General features: G+C 47.0%; 1 protein-coding gene across 1 annotated transcript in view; it reads right to left on the reverse strand.

Moving 5' to 3' along the window:
- The window catches only part of KIRREL3 (kirre like nephrin family adhesion molecule 3), a 539,810-nt gene extending 535,750 nt beyond the window's left edge, over positions 1-4,060 (reverse strand). The window contains 2 exon segments of the mRNA XM_027580085.2: positions 909-1,358; positions 3,901-4,060. Coding sequence (XP_027435886.2) covers positions 909-963 — 55 coding nt within the window. The 5' untranslated portion in view covers positions 964-1,358; positions 3,901-4,060.
- Positions 4,061-22,997: the final 18,937 nt, after the last annotated feature.

The raw sequence follows: 22,997 nt of genomic DNA on the forward strand, positions 1-22,997 counted from the left end.
CCGTGCTGGCTGGCACAAATGCTGCCTCAGATGGCAGAGGGCTGCTTTACTTCTCCCCTTTGAACTCAATTCCACAGGTGACTTTTGATGCCTTTGGCTAAGTAGGCACTCACCGACCCTCCCGAGATCGCCCTCCCCTCCCTCCAGCATGCCAGCACCCACCCCTCTCTTTGGCAGGGAGCCAGACCAGAGGTAGCAAAGTTCTTTGGGACGGGGGCGGGGGGGAGCCCACCAGCCTCTCTGCCCCTGCTAGGTTGCACAAAGTAAACAATCAGCACCAGGGGCGACCTTTCACTTTAGACCCTGAATCCGGGGCGGTGTAGGTTTCAGAATTCAGCCGTATTCCGAGAACCCGATTCCATTCAATGAAACTCTTGACAAGCTTTTTCCCCACCACCGCAAATTACCCCCACGGTGCAATGGGTAATTGCGGCCCCTTCTGCAACCGAGCAAAACCAGCACACACTGGCTTCTGAATCCACTCCTGCAAGTCAGACCTTATTGGAGCTGAAATATCCACCTCAACAAAGCTCTCCTTCCCGACCCTCTCCTTCTCCCAAACCTGAGTCTGAAGGAGAGGTGCCCAGAAGTTCAGCGCGGCATAGCCACACAGATACTGCCTCATTAACATCCCAGGAGCATAAAGAACTCATTTGCATCGGAGAGTTTGAGCTGGATGTTGACAAGTGAGAGGAGAAAGTCACCCCTCCTACACCCCTTCCTTCCAAAGGAAAACAGTACCATCTTGTTGCATTGGCAAAGGCAAAGAAGCCACGCCGGCGCATCTCGGACGCATCGATCGGCTCGACTTTCCGAAGCCGGCCCACGCTCCTGCCCTTAGCCTCCCGCGCCCCGCCAACCCAGCCGACTTTCTTTGCAACTCCGGCCGCCCGCCCGGGGGGTCCTACCTTGACTGAAAAGGAAGAAGCACACGAAGAGCAGATCGAGCTGGAAAGGTTTCATTCCTCAGCGCAGTGAGGGAGAGCCGGCGGGGCAACTTGGGTTGGCAGTTAGTTTCTCCTCCCGGGCGGCTCGCCGTGCTCAGCCTCCGCCGCGGTCCTCCCAGGTTCGCGCCAACCATCGGGCTGTCCGTGCGTCGGTCCCTCGGCGCGGCGCCGCTCTCCTCGGGGCCTCCGGGTCTCCGCAGCCTGCCGGGGCCAGTGGCCGGGCTCCTAGCCGCCGCGGGAAGCCGGGCTCGTCAGCGACGTCCCCGCTCGGAGCGGATCCATTCTGTGGCTCTCGGCAGCCCCGGCGCACGGCTTGGCTTCCTCCGGCGGCGGGCTCCTCCCACAGCGAGCTCGCGAGCGGGCGGGCGCGGGAGCCAGTGACGAGTGACAGAAGGGCTCCTTTCACTGAAGCTGGGGCGGGGGGGCGAGGGAGGAGGAACAGGTCATAATTAAAGAGGAAACACTTGGAAAAAGGAGATCTATGCAAAGCAGAGGGCCGACTGGGAGGCTCTGCTCTCTCTTCCCTTCTCCTTTCCCCCCCTAAACAGGGGGAAATGCAGCTTTTGTCACCATTATTGGCCAAAAGGCATCTTGAACAGGGAGCCGACTGTGACTTTTTGTCCACACCACATAATGTTGTTCAACGGGAATGAAGTTGAGGGGGACTATATGCAGGCACACGCATTAAAATATGCGTGGCCTGCCTTTGCACGGGGGATTGGGAACTGGCTGAAAGGGAAAGCGCGAAGCCGCGAGGGGTGGGGGTGGGGGTGGGGGTGGGGGTGGGGGTGGGGGGGTGCATCTTTCCCCGGGAAGGACTTGGCCAATGTGTGCAGCTGGAGTCTCGGAGTTGGGGAAGAGATAAGCACGTTTTACATTTTTTGGAGACTTTCCTAGAAAGGGGAGGTAGGTCATAAAAACCCGACCATCTAGACCTTAGTTTGCTTTGCACTAGTCCTCCAAAACAAAATGAAGGAACTAGAGGGAAATCAAGCAGGTCTGTGACACATGCCCATTTGTTATTATTACCATCCTGGTTTGTGCATTTTTCAACAAGGAGAGAGGGGAGTAGCCTGTCTTTGCATTTGCAGCCTCTCCTCTAATAAGCACTCCATCACTCTTAGAGTGTCTTTTTCTCCAAGAGGTGCTGTGAATGCTATCGCGAAGGAGAGGCCAAGGTCATAGGCAACTGCCTGGGAAGGACCTTCAGGTCTTTTACCTGTGGTGAAGCCCACACTCGAATCAAACTCTGTTTTCCTCCAGGATAACAAACAATTTCTCTAGGTCTGTTTCCTTGGTGGACATTTAGATATACCTGGGATAAGCAGGCACTGGGGGAGCTAAAATCCCAGGCACAGACCATGCCTTCTGGAACTCACAGTTTATTGTGGAAGCAGAGTATACACATGAGATACAAACTATAAGGATAGTTACAACTGAGTATAATATGCAGCATTATACAGAAGAGGGGGGGCTAAAGAGTAGGGGGAGAAAACTGGAAGATGCTCTCTTGATGAGCGCCTTTCAGTACAAAATCATTCACTGCTTTTTTCAGTCACTGGACCTTGGGGAGGTTTTTGGGAAACTCTTAGCCTTCCTTCCATCAGTATTACGTACTTGGGGGATTTTACTGACTTCAAGGCACATTCCAACTCCAAGTTTCCATGTGGATGTTAACTTTAAAAATGTATCCCCTGGTATTGATGAACAAGAAAAGAGAAGTAGGGCCCCATGAGAAAAGTGTGTGCTGGTAGGGGCTTACTTGTATCTGGTAGTTGACATCAAAGATCTACAAATTAGTAGGTGTCTGCTTTGTTGACTTTTCTATTCTTAACTTAATAGTTTATTTAACTGCATCCTTTAGAGGCTGTTAAACAGATCAAAGGGAAATTTGTAAGCAAGCTTTGGGGGAGAAAAGAAATGCTGAGCAACAGAAACCAAGAGGACCCAAAAGAGACACACCATCAGCTAAATTAGCAAACAAGGTACAGAAACAAAGTGTCAGCACAGCCTCAGCCCCGATGAGTCGATGACAGAGAAGACAGTGAAGCAGAAGAGGCAAATCAGAAACACATACGCAAGATGAATGATGATTCTAAACAACCTATGTCAGACAACATGGTAAGAGTGAGAACATGGCATGTAGAGTGCTTTAACTTTAGTAGGGGCTCTCCATTAAACCTACTGGGTGAGGGGAGAAATTTAAGGTCTGGGCACCATTCCTAAGGCAAGCCTTGCAGTGAATAAGACTAATAATATGAGAATGTACACCCTACCTCACAAAGCAACACTGGATGTTTTAACTAACATTTATCCTTTAAGCTGCTGTTTGATTTTGACTGCTAATTCCTAAGTGGCCTGGGGCCCAGATTTGCTTAATTCAGCCCCCAGGGAAATATTACAAAACCAGGGTCGTGAAGCTAGTGAACTGTGCAATACACGCAAATCAGGCCCACGTACAGGCGTGTGCTCACCACACACACACACACACACACACACACACACACACTCGGTCTTGGACAGGAGAGGGATGGTGGGAATCCGAGGTTGAAGGACCTTGTTTCGTTCTCCCACTGGTCCCTGAGACTGGCCTCACGACCCTCAGACTGGCTCTGATCCCCCCCAGCCAGCTGGGCCTGTTCACTTCTTCCCCCTTCCCCCTTCCGCTCTCCCCCCCCCCCCCCCCCGCAACCCCCTTCCGCCCCCTCCCCACAGCCTCCGGTCTCCGGCAGAAAGGAAAAAAAGCTTGGATTAAGTGGTGAGCTGCCTGCCTCTAAAAGGACCGTTAGGCGTTTCAAGCCTGAGTGCCGGAAAACCCACGGCAATCTTCGGCAGCCACCACGTGGGGCGGCGAGAACGACAGCGGTACCTGCAGGACCCACAGCCGGCCGGGCTCTGGCGCCAGCCCCGACGGCGGCCCGGCCATCTCCGCCCGGCCGCTCCTTGGCCTCACCTCCTCCGGGGGCTCGGTTAACCTCCTGGCGCTGCAAGGTGCCTGCGCGCAGTTCGCGGGCGAGGCGGGGGGCGGGAGGCGCGGACGGCTCCACCTGATGGAGAAGAGTGGAGAGTCTTAGACCTCGGAGCGCGAGGCGAGGCGAGGCGAGGGGAAGGGGAGGCGAGGCGAGGAGAAGGGAGGGGAGGGGAAAGGAGCGGAGGGGAGGAGGAAGACCGCCCCCCCAGTAAGAGCCTGCGCGTCCCGAATGCGGGACGCGAGGCACCGGGGCTCGGGGCATGGCCCCGTGGAGGTGACAGCCCTAAAGAGACAGCAGAAAACCAAGCACTTGGAAAACTGCCCGAATTCTGGTTCTCTTTACATCCAGGCTTCAGGTCTCTGATGCTCCCACCGCGCAAGCCGGGGGTCCCTCACCAGCAGGTGGCATCCTCTCCAGCGTTTCTTCTCCTGGACCGTAGCCCGGGAGGACGAGATCATCAGTCTCCAGCCCCCTCCTCCCGGGCCTTCAGTGCCCAGTCCTGTGTCCTTTGAACCACCAGGCTCTGGCGGGCAAGAGCTACGCGGAGGCCGGAGCCCGCAGAGAATGAGGGCTGGCTCCAGATTCTGCTGCTCGCTGGCCAAGAAGCCTCGGAAGGGCCAAGTCTCCGCAGGACTGCTTCCAAGCCGACCAGGCAGCAAACGTGCCCCCCAGGGTTTTCTGAGGTCTGGGACAAAGCGAGCGAGGCAGGAGGGGTCCAGATGCAGCAGTGGGGGGGGGGGGGGGGCCCTGAGCGGCCCGAGTTCATTACAGACCACGCAGACCCTAGCTCGTCACTACTTTCCAGTGACCTTTCCCTTGGCTGTTAGTTCGATGTCTGTCACATTTATTATTTCCTCCATTTGGGCAAAGGCCTGTGTGGGATACTTAAGAAAGACGTGTGGAATGAATACACGAAGGTCTTCTAGTTGGGAAGAAGTTTGTCTTCTAACTGGGAAGAAGCAAACACAGGTGGAGACATGGAAAAATATTTATGAAACATCTCATTGGCTTTTTAATAACACAGAAATTGCCCCGGAGGTCATCTGTCAGGCTGGATCCTTTCTAGATGGGTCTGCGTAGGCTCACTTGCTGGAGGCCCTGCGGGGAGCTGATGGGGGCTGAGATGCAGCCCAGAGCCCCAATTTTGGGGTCTTGTATTTGTACTGCCCTGCCCTCCTTACTCCCCCGCATTGCTCCTGGTGGCCTGACGCCCTCTCTCTGTCTCCTAGTGTTCCTGAGGTGCCGTTAGCCTGAATAAAGAGAGAGAGAGGAAGGGGCTGTTTTATGAGAGAGGCAGTCATCATGAGCGGAGAATTTCCTGTTTAATGCCTTCCTCACAATATTTGTTGCACAGATACATTATAAACCACATTTCCTTTTGTTTTTCATATATCCTGCCAGTGCTGGCTAATACCTTCTTGTCGGGATTTAAACACATCTTGAACGGGCCTCTCCTGGGAGTTTAGGGTGATCTGACTGTCTGTCCTGGGTAAGTTAATAAGAGCTCAAGGCCGCATATACTTCCAGAGACCAAAAGGTCTTCAGGGGTCCTCCCTGGGTGGCACCCTGTCTGACCTGGACAGTGACAATCTTCTAGCCGATTTCTTTTTCATTTTCTGAGCCACATTTCTTTATCACATCTGTGGAGGTGGGTCATGAACCCTGATCCTTGTGGGCAGTCTCTCCATGGGAGTGCAAAAGGGCCCAAAGGACCAGGTCTTCAGCTTTTGGAAGCATCCCCCAAAGGGCAGGATGAATCTGTCTCCCCTGACTCCCCTAAGATCAAGCCTGAGGGAGGGGATCATGGTGCGTCTATGGACCGGGCTCTGTCTGGCTTGGACACACGGAGTTTTGTAGCCACTTTATGAATCTGGGCATGTCTTTCTTCGTCTATGAAAATGACTGGTTTGAGACAGCGGCTCTCCAGGTTCCCTCCCAGTCCTGAGACTCTGTTGCTTCTTCTCCAGAGGCTACCCCTCTCAGATTGGAGAGATTTGGAGGTGCTTGCACGGTGCTCCCAGTGTCAGGGCAAGTGACTGGGAGTGGCTGATCCCCACCCATGAGAAAACAGTGGCCGGCCTGGAATCCTCATAGACCCCTCTGCTCTCGTTGGTTCCAGCTTTCCCCCACACTGTTCCGTGTTCCTCCTGCTCTTAACTGTCCTCAGTCTTTCTGCAACTTGCTTCACTGGTGCTCTCCCTCCTCTCCTTATTTTTCCCAGAACCATGCCCCACCATGCCTGGATTCTGGGTTCCAGAACGGCTTTTCTTCAACGTGCATCCTATATTTGCCCTAGATGCAAACCTTTTATTAAAGTAAGGGAAGGCTGAGACGAGAGTGGCTAGTTGTACAGGCTTCCCTTGAAAGGCAATAAGGACCGTGACACCTTGTATTTTGAACTCAGTCTTAATACAAATGCTACTTGGCTGGAAAATGGGCCTGCTTGTGAATCTTCCTCGATATCTCGGCAGCTCCATGAGGGTAGGAGTGGGGCCTCCCCAGTTCACTACCCGGGCACCAGCTCTTGCCCTGGTAGGTGGTAGGCACTCAACACATAATGTTGAATGAATAGGAGAGTTTTACCTAGTGCCCCACATCCTATTTCCTGCTTTCTGAATCCAATTTAACTTCTCCTCTGTGTTATTAAACCATTGTCAAACATCTGGCATGTGCCTGCCACAGCACTGGCTGTATTTTATGGGGATGGGTAATGAATTGAGCCTATATATAGTTTGCAAAATGTGGAACACACTTTAAGATGCATAGCACTATAGAAATAAAAGATATTTTTATCTCTTCAGCATCATTCTGCACAAGGAGACAATTCTCCAGCAGCACTGTTTAAGAACAATAGACCTGGTTAGCCTTGACACACTCATGCATGCAGGGCACTGGGTATTCACTTCACATGGGAGCAGCATTATCTCTCCCAGCAAAGGCCTGGAGAGTATAATTTACAGGGAAGAAAAGATACAAGAAACGTTATGGAAAGGAGGTGGCCGGGGCCCCATGCCTTGTCTCGTCCCTGGCGGAGTGCAGAGGCCAGGACCTCTGTCCACACTCCGGGGATGGCAGGGAAGATGAGTCCCAGCATCCCTCTTCAGAGCTTGGAACAAGTCTTGTGTCATTTCGGAATGTGCTGTGTGCTCTTTTTGTGTACATGAATAGGCTAATTGTGGAAATATGGAAAGACAAAGTGAAATTCCACTTGATGACTCATTTGTGGTATTCAAAGTCTTAGAAATTATGCTGCTTTTTATTCTTTTTCCCCATTATTCTTTTTCATGACCTCTCCCCACACAAACATGCACACACCCCCTGGGCCGATCGATGGTAGAATTTAGTAAACCTTTCTGGCAGCCTGGGGAACAGGTGCACCCCACTAGAAGCCTCGTCCAGCTTCCTTCCCGGGTGACAAACTTTTCTTTCTCTTGTTTACTTATTGTGTACAGTACTTTCCCTTCCCTTCTGGGTTTCTCTCTGCCTCCTCCCTCCCTTCTTTTCTTTCTTCCTTCTGTTCATATAAAAAAAATCTATCTATAGATAGATATAAAAGTTGCACATCCATCTTTATAAAGTTATGTAAGTTTATGTGTGCTCAGACACACACACACACACACACACACACACACACACCTTTTCTATTAACATGCTAGAAATGGGCCTCCTACCCTAAATACTCTGAACTCTGGAGGCTGAGATCCGGTATTCATCACCTCTGCCTGAATCCAAAACCCCCTCAACTCATTGCCTAGTCTCCCCCACTGTTCCACCACATGTGTCTGTTTGAAATGCAGTTCTGTAGTATCTACCCCATGCTTAAAAATGTGCATGCTCCCAATGATAAAATATAAACTCCCCATCGTGTTATAGGGGGTTTGTCAAACCAACATATCTTTTCGGCCTTACTGCCCGCCCCCCTCCTTCACAACCCACCCTTAAGCCAGGCTACTCTTCATGGACTGCCACCTTTCCTTTTCCATACCTTTCTCATCATTTCCTCTCTTGGTATGCCTTTCCTCCTTCAACTCGCCCCTTTGCCTAATAAACAGGTGCCCATTGCTCAAGAACCAGTTAGACTCTCATTCCATGAGAAATTTGCTTCCCTTCTCCTTCCCTCAGTAAAAAATGAGGAGCTTATTCATCTAATTTATGAGCTCTTATTATATATCTATTAACAGTTATAATTACTTATTTACATGTCTACCTTCTACACTCTATGTGAGATCTTCAAGGTCAAGGACCATTTTGGGGAATTATTTTTGCAGAGTGTATTGCTCAATGCCTGGCATATAGTCATTGTTTGCTAAATGGCATCTAAACACAATAAAATTAGGCTGAAAAAGTTCTGGCATCCTTCCTAGGACTATCCAGTCTCAAGCTTGAGATTTTCTTTCTTCATCATCTGATGCTTTTAGACCCCATGAGATCCAGGAACTTCCATATCCATCATCTAGAACTTGGCACATCTGAAAATCTGGAGGGAAAGTTTCTGAGTACACATGTTGACCCCAAGTCTCAGGCAAATATGGGAAGTGGTACCATCCTTGTGTATAAAACATGGCCTAACTCTAGCTCCTGTATTAAAAGAACAGCCAGAGATCCTGGTTATTCAGATTGCTTGATTGCATAGCCCCTAACCAGAGGAGAAGCTAGCACACTCCATAACAATGATATGGACACAGGTTCAAAGCACATGAGGAAAGCCAACATTAATTTCCCCAAACTCAGTCCAGTTTGAGTTGAGTTGATTGTTCAGTGTTTTTTTTTTTTTTTTTTTTCCTTTCTCTTGTCTGTGTCTCTTTTCTGTCTTTTTTTGGTTGCTGTCTGTCTGAGGGTACCAGCAGGAAGAGTAGAAACTCCTTCTCCAGCTTGCTTCATTGTGCCAGCCCAGCTCAGTCCCCCTTGATTTTTTTTTTAATCCTTAGAAACGGAGAATATAGGAAAATACAGCTGTTCTAAGTGTGGGGTTCCTGGGCCAGCAGCATCAGCAGCCCCCGAGAACTTCTTAGGAAGGCAAATCCTTCAGCCCCACCCTAGACCTCTGGAATCAGAATGCCTGGGTTGGGGCCCAGCTATCTGTGTTTTAACAAGCCTTCTGATAATTCTGATGCCTGCTAATGTTTGAGAACTACTGGCATGAGAATTCCCATGGACCATCACCCAGCTTCAACAATGATCAAGTCATGGCCAATTTTGTTTCATCTCTCCTCCCTTCCTCCCACGTCACTGGATTATTTTGAAGCAAATTCAGACATCACATCCTTTCATCCATGAGTATTTCAGAACGTGATAAGGGACTTTAATGTGGATGAAAATAATACTTCATAGTATACATTGGTTAGATATCTGAGCCAGACCATTCATCTTTAGACAAGTCACCCTTGAAATACATTCCACAGCCTTTGTATGGTTGTTCTTGGCCAAAAAAGACAGCTCAACAAGGTAAGACAGAGAAATATCTTTTTTTTTATTTTTTGGATTAAGAATTTATCATTCAGAAAAGGACAAGTCTGGTCATTATGATGGGGAAGAAAATTCAACATCAAAGAAGCAAGCCCCAGTTAAGATCCTTAATGAAATGATGCACGCCTTCACCTTGAAAGAGGTTGACTCCTTACAGTTTATAAAAGTTTTAGGCTATGTCCTACTCATAGACTCTGGTGTCTGATTGTTCTCTCAGAATTGTGATAGAGTCACAATTTCTCTCCATATTCCTTTGCCTGATCTTCTCTATGGTTCACTTGCGTTTGCATGAAAATGGGCCAGAGTTCAGATGCAACCCGTGCCCAGGACCTGATACTCCCTGAGAAGTATGGGAGTACACCCATGACCTTGTCCTTATCAACTGAGTGTGCTAGCCTTCCACATTAACCAGCCGGTCTCATCACAGCGGGACTCTCATTGTCTGGTCCCCTCCGGTTTTATCATACTGCACGAGTACTTATTAGGCTCTGAGAAACTCAAGAGATTATTTGCTCCCCTCTTCAGATGTCTGTGGCAAAAACTGACACTTGCATGGAGCATGATTTGATAGCAATATCTGCAAAGTGTCAGGAAGGGGAGGGGATCGATACACTTAATTTACTTGGAATAATTCATTGCCTAACCGGAGTTTTCAGCGAGGGCAGACAAATTCCACACTAGACTAACTCACCCACCTGAATCGAGAGCAGTACAGTGAATCCATCTTTTGAATGAGATGTAAAACTGAGTTTCTTGCTTTCATTAATGACTCCCGTGGCCCTTCCTTTCTTGAGACGGGGTGTTCTTCAGACAGCCATTTTTCAAAGCAGGTGATGTATGCTATTGACTGAAAGTTCCCTTGTTATCCCCACCTGAGCTGATTGTTTTCACTCTCTGCCCTTATATTTGGGTGTGTTGCTTGCTCAGAGGTTGTCAGTTTGGAGCTCTATTCCACGTCAAGATGAAGGAATAATGCAGATATTTTTCTTTGGTGGAGAGTGGTGGTGATTTTTTTTTTCTTTTCTTTCAAAGCTAAACCAATAGGAAATCTGGTTGTCATGGGATTGGAAATTACAAATAAGGACAAATTGCATATGGCGGTCTGGGAGAGATCTTCAGGGTGGTGTACTGAAGTCACAGAGTCCCTTTGAGATAATACTGAAGAAGCATCTAGATTTAATGGCTTCACAATGATGTCTCCACCTCCCATCTCATTTCTCTGGCACTATGTACAGAATGACTTGAAATGGATTTTCCACATAGTAGCCGTGCTAGCCCATGATTTCTGAGTTTTTGAGAGAATCCACCGGAGTGTTCCTCCTTTATTGAGATACAACCATCCATGCCAAATGCTTACTATTGGCCAAGTGGCATTGCACTGACACAGGACAGGAAGGGGACAGGAACCATGGATCCCAGTTGAAGCAGCTCAAGGCACTTGGGGAGGAGGGATGTAATTATAAGGCACCTTCAGATAATTATGCCATTACTATATAATTATGAAGTGCCACTTTCTACCTTAACTACCTGAAATTCAGAGATCACTCAGCAACGGGCTCTCTACTGAGCTTTGGCATGCTTCCTCACGGGGAGGGAAAAGTACACAGTAAGAAAACATCCAGGCTCTAGAGGGGCACAGACAAGTCCTGAAACAGTAGCTTGAAAAGGTCAGGAGGTGAATTTCCATTCTCCTCTTTTATCAACATTTCCCAGTTTTCTGTACCTCATTTGAATTATCTATGATGAGGCAAAGAATACATCTCTTTTTCTCTTGCTTGTCAATAGGTTGTCAGAAAAAAAAAATCAAGATATAAATCTCTGTGAATTATTTTTCATCATCCTTTAAAATAGAAGCGATTGGGGCACCTGGGTGGCTCAGTCAGTTAAGCCTCTCACTCTTGGTTTCGGCTCTGGTCGTGATCTCGGGGTCGTGAGATCAAGCCCCAAGTCAGGCTCTGCACTCAGTGCAGAGTCGGCTTGAGATTCTTTCCCCTCCTTCTACCACCCCCTCTGCTCCTGCCCCTGATCCCACTCTCTCTCTGAAATCTCAAATTAAATAAAATCTTAAAATAAAATAAAATAAATAGCAGAGATTGATCAACAGATATTTGTTGAAAGCTTACCTTTCTTAAGACACTCTAAAGAGCACGGAAGATTGAAGACACAGGTCCCTGTCCTCAAGTACCTCCCAAGGCAGGTGAAGACACAAATCAGACACATTGTTTGATTCAGCCAACCACTTATTCATTCATTCAAATATTCACGTGGCACATTTATTGAGCACCTACCTTGTGTCAAGCATTAGATTGCCGGTGCTGGCAGCATAGAGATGAAGATTTGCATTCTGTCCTCAAGGAGTTTGGTCCAGTCTAGTAAGACATAAGGGACAATAGCGTGAGCTTTTGAGATAAGCTGACAGTGATCCAGGGACATGGATGCTCTGAGAAGGCAGTGTCTGCTGTGGGCGGGGTGGACAGGGGAGTTTTGCGAAGGCTTCGGCTGGAGCAGGAAGGTTCAGGGTTCAAGTCTGACCTGAGTTCCAGTTGGGTTAGAGACATTGATCCCCTCTGCCCCCTATTTTCCACTTCACGTTCCATCACCCACATCACAAGCCAGAAAACTCGATAGGAGAAGCATAATTGTAATAGAGAATGAGATTAATTCCTAATTTTGATTTCCTTTGAATCATTTTTTACTTGACTGAGTCAAACTTGCTGTGGAAGATGATTCATTACTATCTATTTTAAATCATCATCAGGAAGCACAATGACACCCCAACATGATAGAGAATGTATTTCAAGTGAAGAAATCTCAATTTTTTTTAACTTAAAAAAATTGATTTGGTTCTTCCTTGTAGAACATAAGGGAAAGAAAAGACCTAAATTTTTTTTTTTTAAAAAGAATGCACTACTGGTGATTGAAGTCATATATTACTTATATAAGCAAAAGCTAAAAAAGACAATCTCATTTTAAAAAATCAAATATTAGAGCATACAGAGTAAAAAAGAATACAGTCTTTCACCAATCCTCACCCCAAGTCTACTCCCAGAGGTAACCACTATTAGCAGTTTTGTGGGGACCCTTCTAGTCTTTTGTTATGTGTTTATACACACATCTAAGAACAAGCATTCTATATACATAGGCATAAATGGAGCCACACATGATATATATTATTCTGCAATTATGTCTTCTTTGGTTTTAACAATATATCTCTTAGATTCCAAAGATAGTCTGCTTTAATATGCCTCAAGAAAACAGAAATGGAAGTGTTCATTTCCTTTTGTTCTCTGCTTTCCAAGAGAAGACTTGTTTCCTTCATTCATATCTGATCCAGGCTTCCAGTGAAGCAGTAATTGTCCTGGCCAGGGAAAGGGGGCACAAGGGAAAAGGTGAGGGCACAAGGAAAATATGAGCCACACTGAACCTCCAGGTTTTTAAATCTGGCCCAAATATACGAAATGAAAACAGGACCGAAAATTAACTCTTGAAACACACAGGCGAACAATGATCAGCAGGCCTCAGGGAGCAAGACAGCCTTCACCTTGAACTAATCACTGTCAAGCCCAGATTTGTTCATCACCTTCTATGCACAAAAATGAACAAGTGCTTTAGTGGTATACTTTCCACACTGCCCCTTTTTGGCAAAAAGAGAGAGAGAGAGGGAGGAAAGGCAAGAGAAAAAGACTATCTCTGCCCTCTACACGCCGGAGACTGTTTCTCAGGTGCCCTACTCGGAGCGAATTTGGGGACTTCTTTCTCTCAGCCCACCCAGGAGCACACAAACAAAGCAGAAAAGGGTTTGTCCTGAGTTCAAAGAGTGACCATCTGATGTTTATTAGGTCAGCTCTCCACATTCAAACCTTTTGACTCTGGAGAGGGATGAAGTCTTGGGGAAAGCATTCTTTAATTTATTGGCTTTTAGATCCAATCAACCAGCGATTTTAATATCCTTTGGGCACATATCCCTTGCTCCCCTCCTTAGGACAGCTGTCATTTTTTGTATCAGAGAAGGAGGTTAATTCTTGAATGTGCAGGTTGTAGAAACAGACACCAGATCTGAGTCTTTGGTGCAGATTCCCTCGGTCCTTGGAGAAGGCAAGGAAAACACTACCCAGGGCTTCTCTAGAGACTATCATTGAAAGCATGTGCAAAATTCAGGTTAGTTGTTTTGCTGAAGAAGTTTGCTGCAGATCATGGAGCAAGGGCCTAGGTAGTCATGCCAGTCTGCATCCTGGCATAAAGTAACTTAGTTGGGAATCTGAAGGAAATTTCCTAGACTACATATGGAGGTGTGGGCATGGTGAAGGGATCCAATAGGAGCTGGTATTGGGACATTTAGGGACAAGGAACAGTGGTTCAGCCATTACTGTCCTAGCCATGAAGTAGTGAGTGGAGGGACCAGTGTCCCTGGAGCCTCTGAGAACTGAAGCATGGCGGGGGGGGGGGGGGCGCTTGGCAGGAGTTCTAGTCCTAGAGGGACAGGCTGCCTCCCATACCAGGACCTAGCCCTGAAGCAGAAAGGACGAACTGGAAGAAACACCGCCCCTTCTCCCCCTCCCATCTCTTTCTGGTGACTCTTGATGGCTGAATCCAACTGGGCATCAGAAGGAAAAGGAATCTGGAGATGAACGCCACCGAGTCAGCACCTCAGGGCAGAGCAAAGTGAAGACGTTCCAAGAAGGAATCTGGGTGGTGTGATGGTGGTAGGGGGATGTAGAGACTAGCCATCACTTCAGCTTAATAAAGATTCAACCTGGAAACGAAAACAGGGCAGGGCAGAACAACCTGGCAGAGCTTCAAGAGGCTCAGATCAAATCAAAAAGGTAAAGGAACTGTGGTCCATGTCATGCTCATGAGCTTAGAGCTTGAAGGATGCAGAATAAGCCACTAGTCACCGAATTGTAGAGTCCCAATCCTTTGAGTGTCAACACAATCACTGAGTCCACAGGTTGAAGAGAATTCCCAGAATTCACCCTTCAGCCTCCAAGGAGGTAGTACTAGAATATTCCAGGGGGATTAGAGGTCACAACCTTTTCACTTATACAGTTTTATGAGATGTTCATTTTCAGCTATCATTAGCCATGCAAGCAAAATGGGAAAAAAATTCAGTTATAAACATCAAGGTATTTACTATGGGACACAGAGCATTTTAAACTTTGTGCCAGAGATAAACAAGATAGGATCCTGGCTCTTCTGAAGCTTGCATCTTGCTGAATGAGGCAGATATATGCACGACAAATGATAAGTCCAAGTGGGATGTGATCAGTGCTTTAATAGAGATAAATACAATATGTTATGAAAGAATAGAAAAGTTAGAGGTTAATTTTGACTGCATTTGTGAGCATGAGGATGAGCAGAGCGGTATCTCAGCTGGGTTTTAAAGAAGAGGTGAACTTAAAGAAGTGATGGGAAACACGGAGAAAACAGCACCTGCCTGGGAGGGCACAGAAGGTCTGGGCTGGGCTGGGATATGGAGCTGGTGGCAAGGGGCAGGAAGAAGTGGGACCAGAAAAGTTGGTCAGGGTGGAACCGGAGAATATCTGAACAATAGCAGCAAGGTATTTGGGGCTGAGACGGCCAGTTACCTGTTGAGTATTCATTATCCTTGTACCCTTACTAACAGAACCCCAATTTTTTTCTGGGTGGCATTGTAGCCATTTATAAAACTATGAACCTCCTCAGGTCCCTTGCAGCTAGAGGAGCATCTTGTGACCTAAGTCTCCCCTACAACAGGTCAATAGAAGCCCACTAGATGAGGCTTCTAGGAGAGCCAGTGTATGACTGATCAAATGGGACTCACCTGGCCCATGCCTTTTACCCTTTGCTTTCTTTTCCTTCTTCCTGTCTAGAATGTGAACTTGAGGCCTGGAGGCAGAACAGACGTCTTGTAATCATGTAGCAAAGACCCTTGCTTGGGAGAAGAAAAGGAATATGAAAGAACCTGAGTTCTCTGGCTTCCCTGGAACGGCAGTGCAGTGATGAGATGCCTACCTCCCGACTTCCTTTCCTTTCTTTTTTTTTTTTTAAAGATTTCTTTATTTATTCTGGAGAGAGAGAGGAGAGAGTGTGCACACATGTGCCAGGGGAGGAGCAGAGGGAAAGGGAAAGAGAGAATCCTAAGTAGGCTCCACACCCAGCGCGGAGCCCAACGCAGGGCTTGATCCCATGACCCAGAGATCATGACCTCAGCCAAAATCAAGAGTCAGATGCTTAACTGACTGAGCCACCCAGGTGCCTCCTGACTTCTTTTTATGTGAAAAAATGTGAACCTCAATTTTTAAGCCTCTATAGTCACGTTTCTGTTATATGAAGCTGTATATCTTAGTCCAGTGCTTGAGTGCTTGAGTTTATTCTACAGGATATGTGGCACTACTGTAGGCTGATAAGAAATGATCTGGATCTGGCATTAGGGGGTTTTGCTTTTAGCCCACCTCTATCCCTGGACATGAAAAGCCATAAGATAGAATCGGTATTCAATGGTCTGGCTGCTTTTAGTCCAGATCTGACCCCTGGTTAGCAAGGTGACCCAGGGTGATTCACTTAGCCTTTCTGGGAACAGCGTCCTTGTTTCGAAAATACAGTTTTTCTTAGATCTCTGAAGGACCATTGAGCCCCATTGTTTCCCTCCTAGAGCCGCGTATTAGGAAGATGGTAGGAGGTAATATGGAGACTGCCCGCAGAAGTAAGGGCCCAGAGAAGGAAAGCCAATTATGTGGTTTTTACACTTACAGAGAAAGAAGGTAGTGAAGACTTGAACTGGGGGCATAGAGATACACAACAAAGAGTTGGTTGTGCAATCAATACGTCTCCCAGACTGATTGGTTGGAGGCTGTGTGCTGGAGAAGGAGAAGCTGTAGCTGACTGATCCAAAAGGTAAATAAAACACAAAGGATGTAAAAAGACTGTGTATTCTTCAATATTACAAAGATTTCAAAATAGATTTTTGGAGACGTTGGAAGAGTGTGACCTCATCTAACACTCTTCAGAAGTCATAGATACAGAAGCCAACAATAATAAAAATAACTTCGATTCATGCCCCACGTTCCTCCTCAAGAACCCAAAGCATGCTTGCATAGTTGTTACAAGTTTATCGGTGCGATGCCCTTGCGTGATGAAGTGGGAAGACCCTGTCACCTCTCCCCCGTAGGCTGGCAGAGAATCCACAATCTGGGGAAGCAGGGGTCTGTTTAAACAGTGCCAAGGCAAGTCAGGGGCAGAGCTGGCTCTCAAAACTGCCCACCTCTCCACTGACCTGGGCTCCTCAGGGCCTGTGAGATGTGAGAGAGTAAAGATTTTGGGTGCTCCCTCCCCCAGCTCTGTGCTAGTTCCAGAATGCATAGGCTAATAAAAAAAATCTCTCTACCTCATTTTATTTCTCATGACACTTTGTCTTCCTCTCTGGAGCCAAATCTGGAGGCCCTAGAGCAGCGGGATCATACCCAAGGCTTAAAAATTCTACACGGAAAACGAGAGTAAGGTGTCTTGGCCTCAGTTTCCCTGCTGCTGGGGTGCTGAGAAAGCACTCTGACCCCCGGAGGCGTGTTTCTTTCTCGGCTGGCTCTTCCCATTTGTTTACAAGCTGTCTTTGCCCATTCTGAGAAGTCGGGTCTCCATTCCCACTTTTGGGTAAACCTACATTTCCGTGCAGTCCCATCGCAGACACAATTCCATTCACAGACCTCTCTTGCAAACAATGGGGGCATAACTGGTATATTTTAATCCAAAAACGGCATCCAAAAGTGTTCTGCAATGCCGCCAAGCCAGCACTTTTAGAAGCATCTGACGATATTAATTTCAGGCTATTTCCTGAGGTTTGCAGGAAACTAAAATGCAGAAAGTGCTGTGGCAAAAAATTAAAGCTTCATGGGGGAAAAAAAGGAAGATTGACAGGAAACGGGGCTTCAATAGGACAGCTTGCAAAGAGTAGTGAGGAGAGCTGCCCTCCTTTCTGCATATCAACATATGCGTCGGGAAAAATAGCTCTTTCTCTTGCTTGCAGATCTGCTCTGGGGAACCGGCCTTGCCTCCAAGTAGTAGGTATGTAATGACTGGGGTAAATATACACAGCATGCGGGGCACCAAGTCCCTTGGACTGGGTTGTAAATAATTGCTGGGGGCCAGACTTTTCCATAAAGACAAAGTTGTACCCGACTTTCCTTCAATAAAAAAGAAAATCCAAGGAGATAGTAACATCAGCTTTTCTACAACCCATGATTATTTTGTGCTACTTGATTTCTCCACAATTGCCCCTCACCCTAACCCCCCTGATTTTTAACATTTGAATCTGATGGTTTAAATTCAGGCCTCTCTGGAAAGAAATTCCTTCTAAACCTCCCATGTGCAATGATAATTTGAAGTGAATTCTACCCCTAAACACACCATCTCTCCTTTTAAAAGCATCTTTCTGGGGCGCCTGGGTGGCTCAGTTGTTAAGCGTCTGCCTTCGGCTCTGGTCGCGATCCCAGGGTCCTGGGATCGAGTCCCATATCGGGCTCTCTGTTCGGCGGGAAGCCGGCTTCTCCCTCTCCCACTCCCCCTGCTTGTGTTCCCTCTCTCGTGCTGTCTCTCTCTGTCAAATAAATAAATAAAATCTTTAAAAAAAATAAATAAAAGCGTCTCTCTTTGTCTGGTTTTCTTTCTCTTCTGATGATCCAGTGTTGATTTTCTTGGCTGTTTCCTGCACAGAGTTGGCCGTTGAGCGCCTCTTCCTGTTTCTCACCAGCAGGTGGACGCGGACCTGCTCAGCGCAGACAGGTTTTCTAGCATATTCACTAGGAAGCCCTACGCAGTTGTAGGAATCTCCAGGAAGAATTGCCACGTGGGCCATTGGCTGGTTACCCCCAAAGCCCACGATAGGAGGCCGGAAGGACACGCGCCAAGCCTTCTGAATTAAAAACATTTCCACTGCTCCCAGCTGCCTTCACCTGTCGCTCTAGGGCCAACCTGGTGCTTGTGGGAACGTGGATGTGTGGGACATCCACAGGGACGCCTTGGATCTTAGAGACAGGCTAAGAAGTCATTGCCAGCCACGAGGAGGCCTTGGGCTCCCAAGGCTGGACCTCTGGAGGCCCACCCTGTTGTGCAGGTGAGTTTAAAAAGCAAGTTAGTCAGGTGATCAGGGAGCAGAGAACTGCTGAAAACATCCAGACTGCGCTGGGCTGATAGACCGCGCATCCCTGAGCTTTTCTCTGCTCGTTCTGTGGTGAGGCCCAAGTGAGGCTGTTGCTTGTCTTTTCTTTTTTCAAATTTATAGGTGCAAGACATGGCCAAATGCCACCATGGATAGTGTTAAACCTGTCATGCTTTGTTGTTATTGAGCCTAGGTGAGAGAAGAGGTGGTGAGAAACAGTGCTACCTCGCCTTGTGGAAGTTTTAATATGGGCAGGGAATCAGAGGCAGCACCTGTGCGTGCCTGTGGAGGCCCCCGGAAGGAGACTTCTCCCTCAAATATCCCAGTAACCATACGAGGTCTGTTACTGTTATGATCCCCATGATATGCAGCTCAAGCAGGTTAAGTATTGTTTCCCAGACCAAGGGGGACTGGCTGGGGTGGGGAGCATTAGAACCTCATTCTCAGGAAAGTGTGCTGTTAACTGTACATCGTTCTACAAACTTGGCCGGTTCTTCTTACTCTTGGGCAGGAGGCGGGAACACATCGTGAGGGATAACAACAGTAATCGGGGCCCACTGAGTGAATAATTAGGTTAGAATAAGACTTTGGAAAAGTCACTGGGATTCCTCCAGGCTTTGTTGCTCTCTGAAGTGGCCCAGATTGTGTCCCTGTGGTAATCTGGATCCTGACATCTCCTTGGAGAGCCACGGTGATGAGCGAGGGCACGAGGCCGAGGGCACGTGGTGGCCCTCATAAGCACCTGCCGAATGCAGAAGGGAGTGCATGGGTGACTTCTTCCGGGAGTGGACACTTCAGAGGGTGAAGGGACCTCTGGGACCACCGAACCTTGCAGACTCAGGCGGATTTTAGGAAGGTGTACCCATGGCTCCTGTCCTACCTCCCTACTCGAGCTCGGGGACAGTTTGTCCTGGCTTGCTGGTTATTGGCACAGATGTTCAAGGCTATTAGGGGAGCAAATGGAAAGCTTTTTCTGAGCTAAAAAATAAGTGTGGGTTTGGCCTATTGATCTGAACACAACAGATAGTTCTCATAATTCCAATGCCTGTGCTGTCCGGCACACAAGGCTTTTGCCAAATCACAAACCCAGTAAATACAATTTGGCAGTGTGCGTCAGGGGTGAGCCAAGTAGAAGAGACAGTGAGGGGGGCTCAGGCTCATCAGTGTTTGGAGAGGTAGCTTTCAAGATTCTAAATACTGTGTCAAAAAGCTGGTGTTCTCAAGCCTGCTTTTCTAGAGCAGATTTGGACCCGTCTGTCTTCCATTTTGACTGATGATTCGGAATCCTGGCTTCCATAAATATCTATGATCTTGTTCTCTCTTAGGAAGGAACCTAGTGGACTTTGCTCTTGGTTTCAGATGCTCTGGGAATTGACATTTATTAACCTTCCATGCAGTATCCTAACCAGAGCTGGGAGCAGAATATGGAGCCCGAGGTAGAAGGGACCGGGGATGGCAGGTTTTGCAGTCTGACTGGTGATTGAATCGTCTCTGCTCTGTGATCCCCTTGTGTTTGGGACCCAGGGAAAGTTATTTTCAAAGCTGAAACCATTTGAAGTAACCAGTGGCTGCTTTTTTTCTATTCTCATTTCAGGCGTGTCGAGTTTTAGTCCAGAGTGGTTGCAAGGGGACCTCTCCATCATAAATCTGGAAACCCTCTATCGTTAAGGATTATTTCACAGATTCCCTGAAAGTAAAAGAAAAGCTGGGGAAGGTAAAAATTTGATGTTTTCCGAATGCTTGGCCTTGCTAGTGCTGCGCTTCCTGAAGGAAGGCTCCCCTTAGAATTTGTTTCTTCCTTACTTTCCACCGCTCCCGACTTTCTAAGCCTCAGCCCGGGCACACCCATGCTTTAGGCTGGAATTCTGTGAGTCCCAAACTTCCGTTCTTGCTCCTTTAGGTCATTAAATATTCCTGTTAAATCCAGGGAGACACCAGGCACCATCTTGCACAGAGTCCAGGATCTCAAAGCTCACCATAAGGGAGGAGAAGTCAGCAGCTGGAGTACTCACTTCACGACTGGGGAACACACATGACGTAGATCCGCACCGCCTAATGCAGTAGCCACTCTCTACGTGCCGCTCTTCACATGCAATTAATTCATTCATTGACTTATTTTTAAAATTTTTAATTTGAGTGTAGTTGACATGCAGGGTTCCATGGATTTCAGGTAATCACAACATGGTGATTCAACACGTCTATATGTTATGCTTTTCTCAGCACAAGTATATCTACCATCTGTCACCGTATAACACTATTACGATAAAATCGACTGGATTCCCTGTGATGTGCCTTTTATTCCTGTGACTTATTCATCCCATAACTGGAAGCTGGTACCTCCCACTCCCCGTAACCCTTTTTGCCCAACCCTTTAACCCACCTTCCCTCTGGCAACCATCAGGTTGTTCTCCATATTTATAGGCCTGATTCTGCTTTTAATTAAAATTAAATTAAGAATACACTTCTTCAGTGATTCTAGTCATATATGAAGTGCCCAGTAGACACATGTGGCTAGTGGCTACTATGTTAGTATAGATTTTATAGACCATTTCTAACATCACAGGAAGTTTTTTTTTTTGAAGATTTTATTTATTTTTGAGAGAGAGAGAGTGCACAAGCAGGGGGAGGGGTGCAGGGGGAGGGTTAGAGGGAGAAGCAGACTCCCTGCTGAGTAGGGAGCCCAATGTGGGACTCGATCCCAGGACCTTGGGATCATAACCTGAGTCGAAGGCAGACACTTAGCTGACTGAGCCACCCAGGCGCCCTAACATCACAGAAAGTTCTACTGTTGGACAGTACTGATCTAGTTTCTTTACCCGATCACTTCTTAAAAAGTTTTTATTTAAATTACAGCTAGTTAACATACAGTGTAATATTAGTTTCAGGTGTACAATATAGTGATTCAACAGTTCCGTACAACACCCAGTGCTCATCACAACAAGTGCCCTCCTTCATCCCTAACACCTATTTTCCCCCATCCCCCCCACCCACCTCCCCTCTGGTCACCATCAGTTTGTTCTCTATAGTTAAGAGTCTTGTTTTTACTCTCTCTCTTCCTCACCCTCATTTTTTTTTTCTTTTGCTTGTTTGTTTTGTTTCTTAAATTCCACTTATGAGTGAAATCATATGGTATTTGTCTTTCTCTGTCTGACTTACTCTGCTTAGCATAATACTCTCTAGCTCCATCCACATTGTTGCAAATGGCAAGATTTCATTACTTTTTGTGGCTGAATAATATTCTAGTGTGTGTGTGTGTGTGTGTGTGTGTGTGTGTGTGTGTGTGTGTGTCTACATACATACACACCACATCTTCTTTCTCCATTCCTCAATTGACAAGTATCTACTTGGGCTGCTTCCATTTCTTGGCTATTGTGAATAACACTGCTCTGCTGCTTACCTGGTCACTTTTAAGCTGACAGGCATGGGAACAAGATTGACAGCCAGGGTTTGTCCCATATGGATGACAGTCCCAGAAATGGTCAAACTTTTGTTTGATACCAGTCATGCTTTTGAACAGAGCAAGCCAGAGATAACTTCTTCTCAAAATTAATAGTGTTGCCATCTAGTCCTGATGAAAAATTAAGACGCTTAGGTCCATTTGGAAATACGTGAGTGGACATCAACTTACCATGACTGCTATGGACTGAATTGTGTCCTTAACATTCTTATGTAGAAGCCCTAACCACCAAGATGACTGTGTTTGGAGGAGCTAGGGCCTAGGGAGGGGTGGTAAAGGTTAAACGAGGTCCTAACAGTGGGGTCCTAATTTGATAGGGTTGCTGCCCGTGTAAGAAAATGAGACTCCTGAGCTTGCTCTCTTCTCTGTGTTGAGGACACATCAAGAAAGCAGCCTTCTGCAAGCCAGGAAGAGAGCTCTAGATCGTACTAACAGCCTGATCTTGGACTTCCTGCCTCCAGAGCTCTAAGGAAATAAATTTCTATTGTTTAAGTCACCCAGTCTATAGTACTCTGTTATGGCAGCCCGCACAGACTAATACACCAAGTTTGTATTTGAGTTGTTGCAACTAATAATGGCTAACATTTGTAGAGCATTTTCAAAGGTGATTTTACATATTTTATTTGCTTTTCACAAAAACCCTTGAGGCTGGTATTAATATTATGGTTTTACAGATGAAAAAAAAAGTGGCCTGAAAACTCTCAGATTATCACAGGTCAAACTGAGTCTAGAAAACCAGGGCTTCTGACACCCAGCTCTCCAGCTACTCTGCCATATTATTGCTTTAGAGATCTGCGATGATTATCCCGTACAGACTGCACCTGGCTAACTGAACATGAGGGCTTATCCATGACTCCTCTCACATTGAATCTTTGGGTCCAGTAGAAATAACAGAGAGCCCAGGAACATGGAAATCATTATTGCATGGCCAACAAGGGATGATTTCCCAGAATACTGAAAATATCTTTCTACAAACATGTTTAAAAAGAGAGAGAGAAATTGGAAAAAATATGAACAAAAAAAAA

Source organism: Zalophus californianus, chromosome 11 (assembly GCF_009762305.2).
Source record: "Zalophus californianus isolate mZalCal1 chromosome 11, mZalCal1.pri.v2, whole genome shotgun sequence".
Classification (NCBI taxonomy): Eukaryota; Metazoa; Chordata; class Mammalia; order Carnivora; family Otariidae; genus Zalophus; species Zalophus californianus.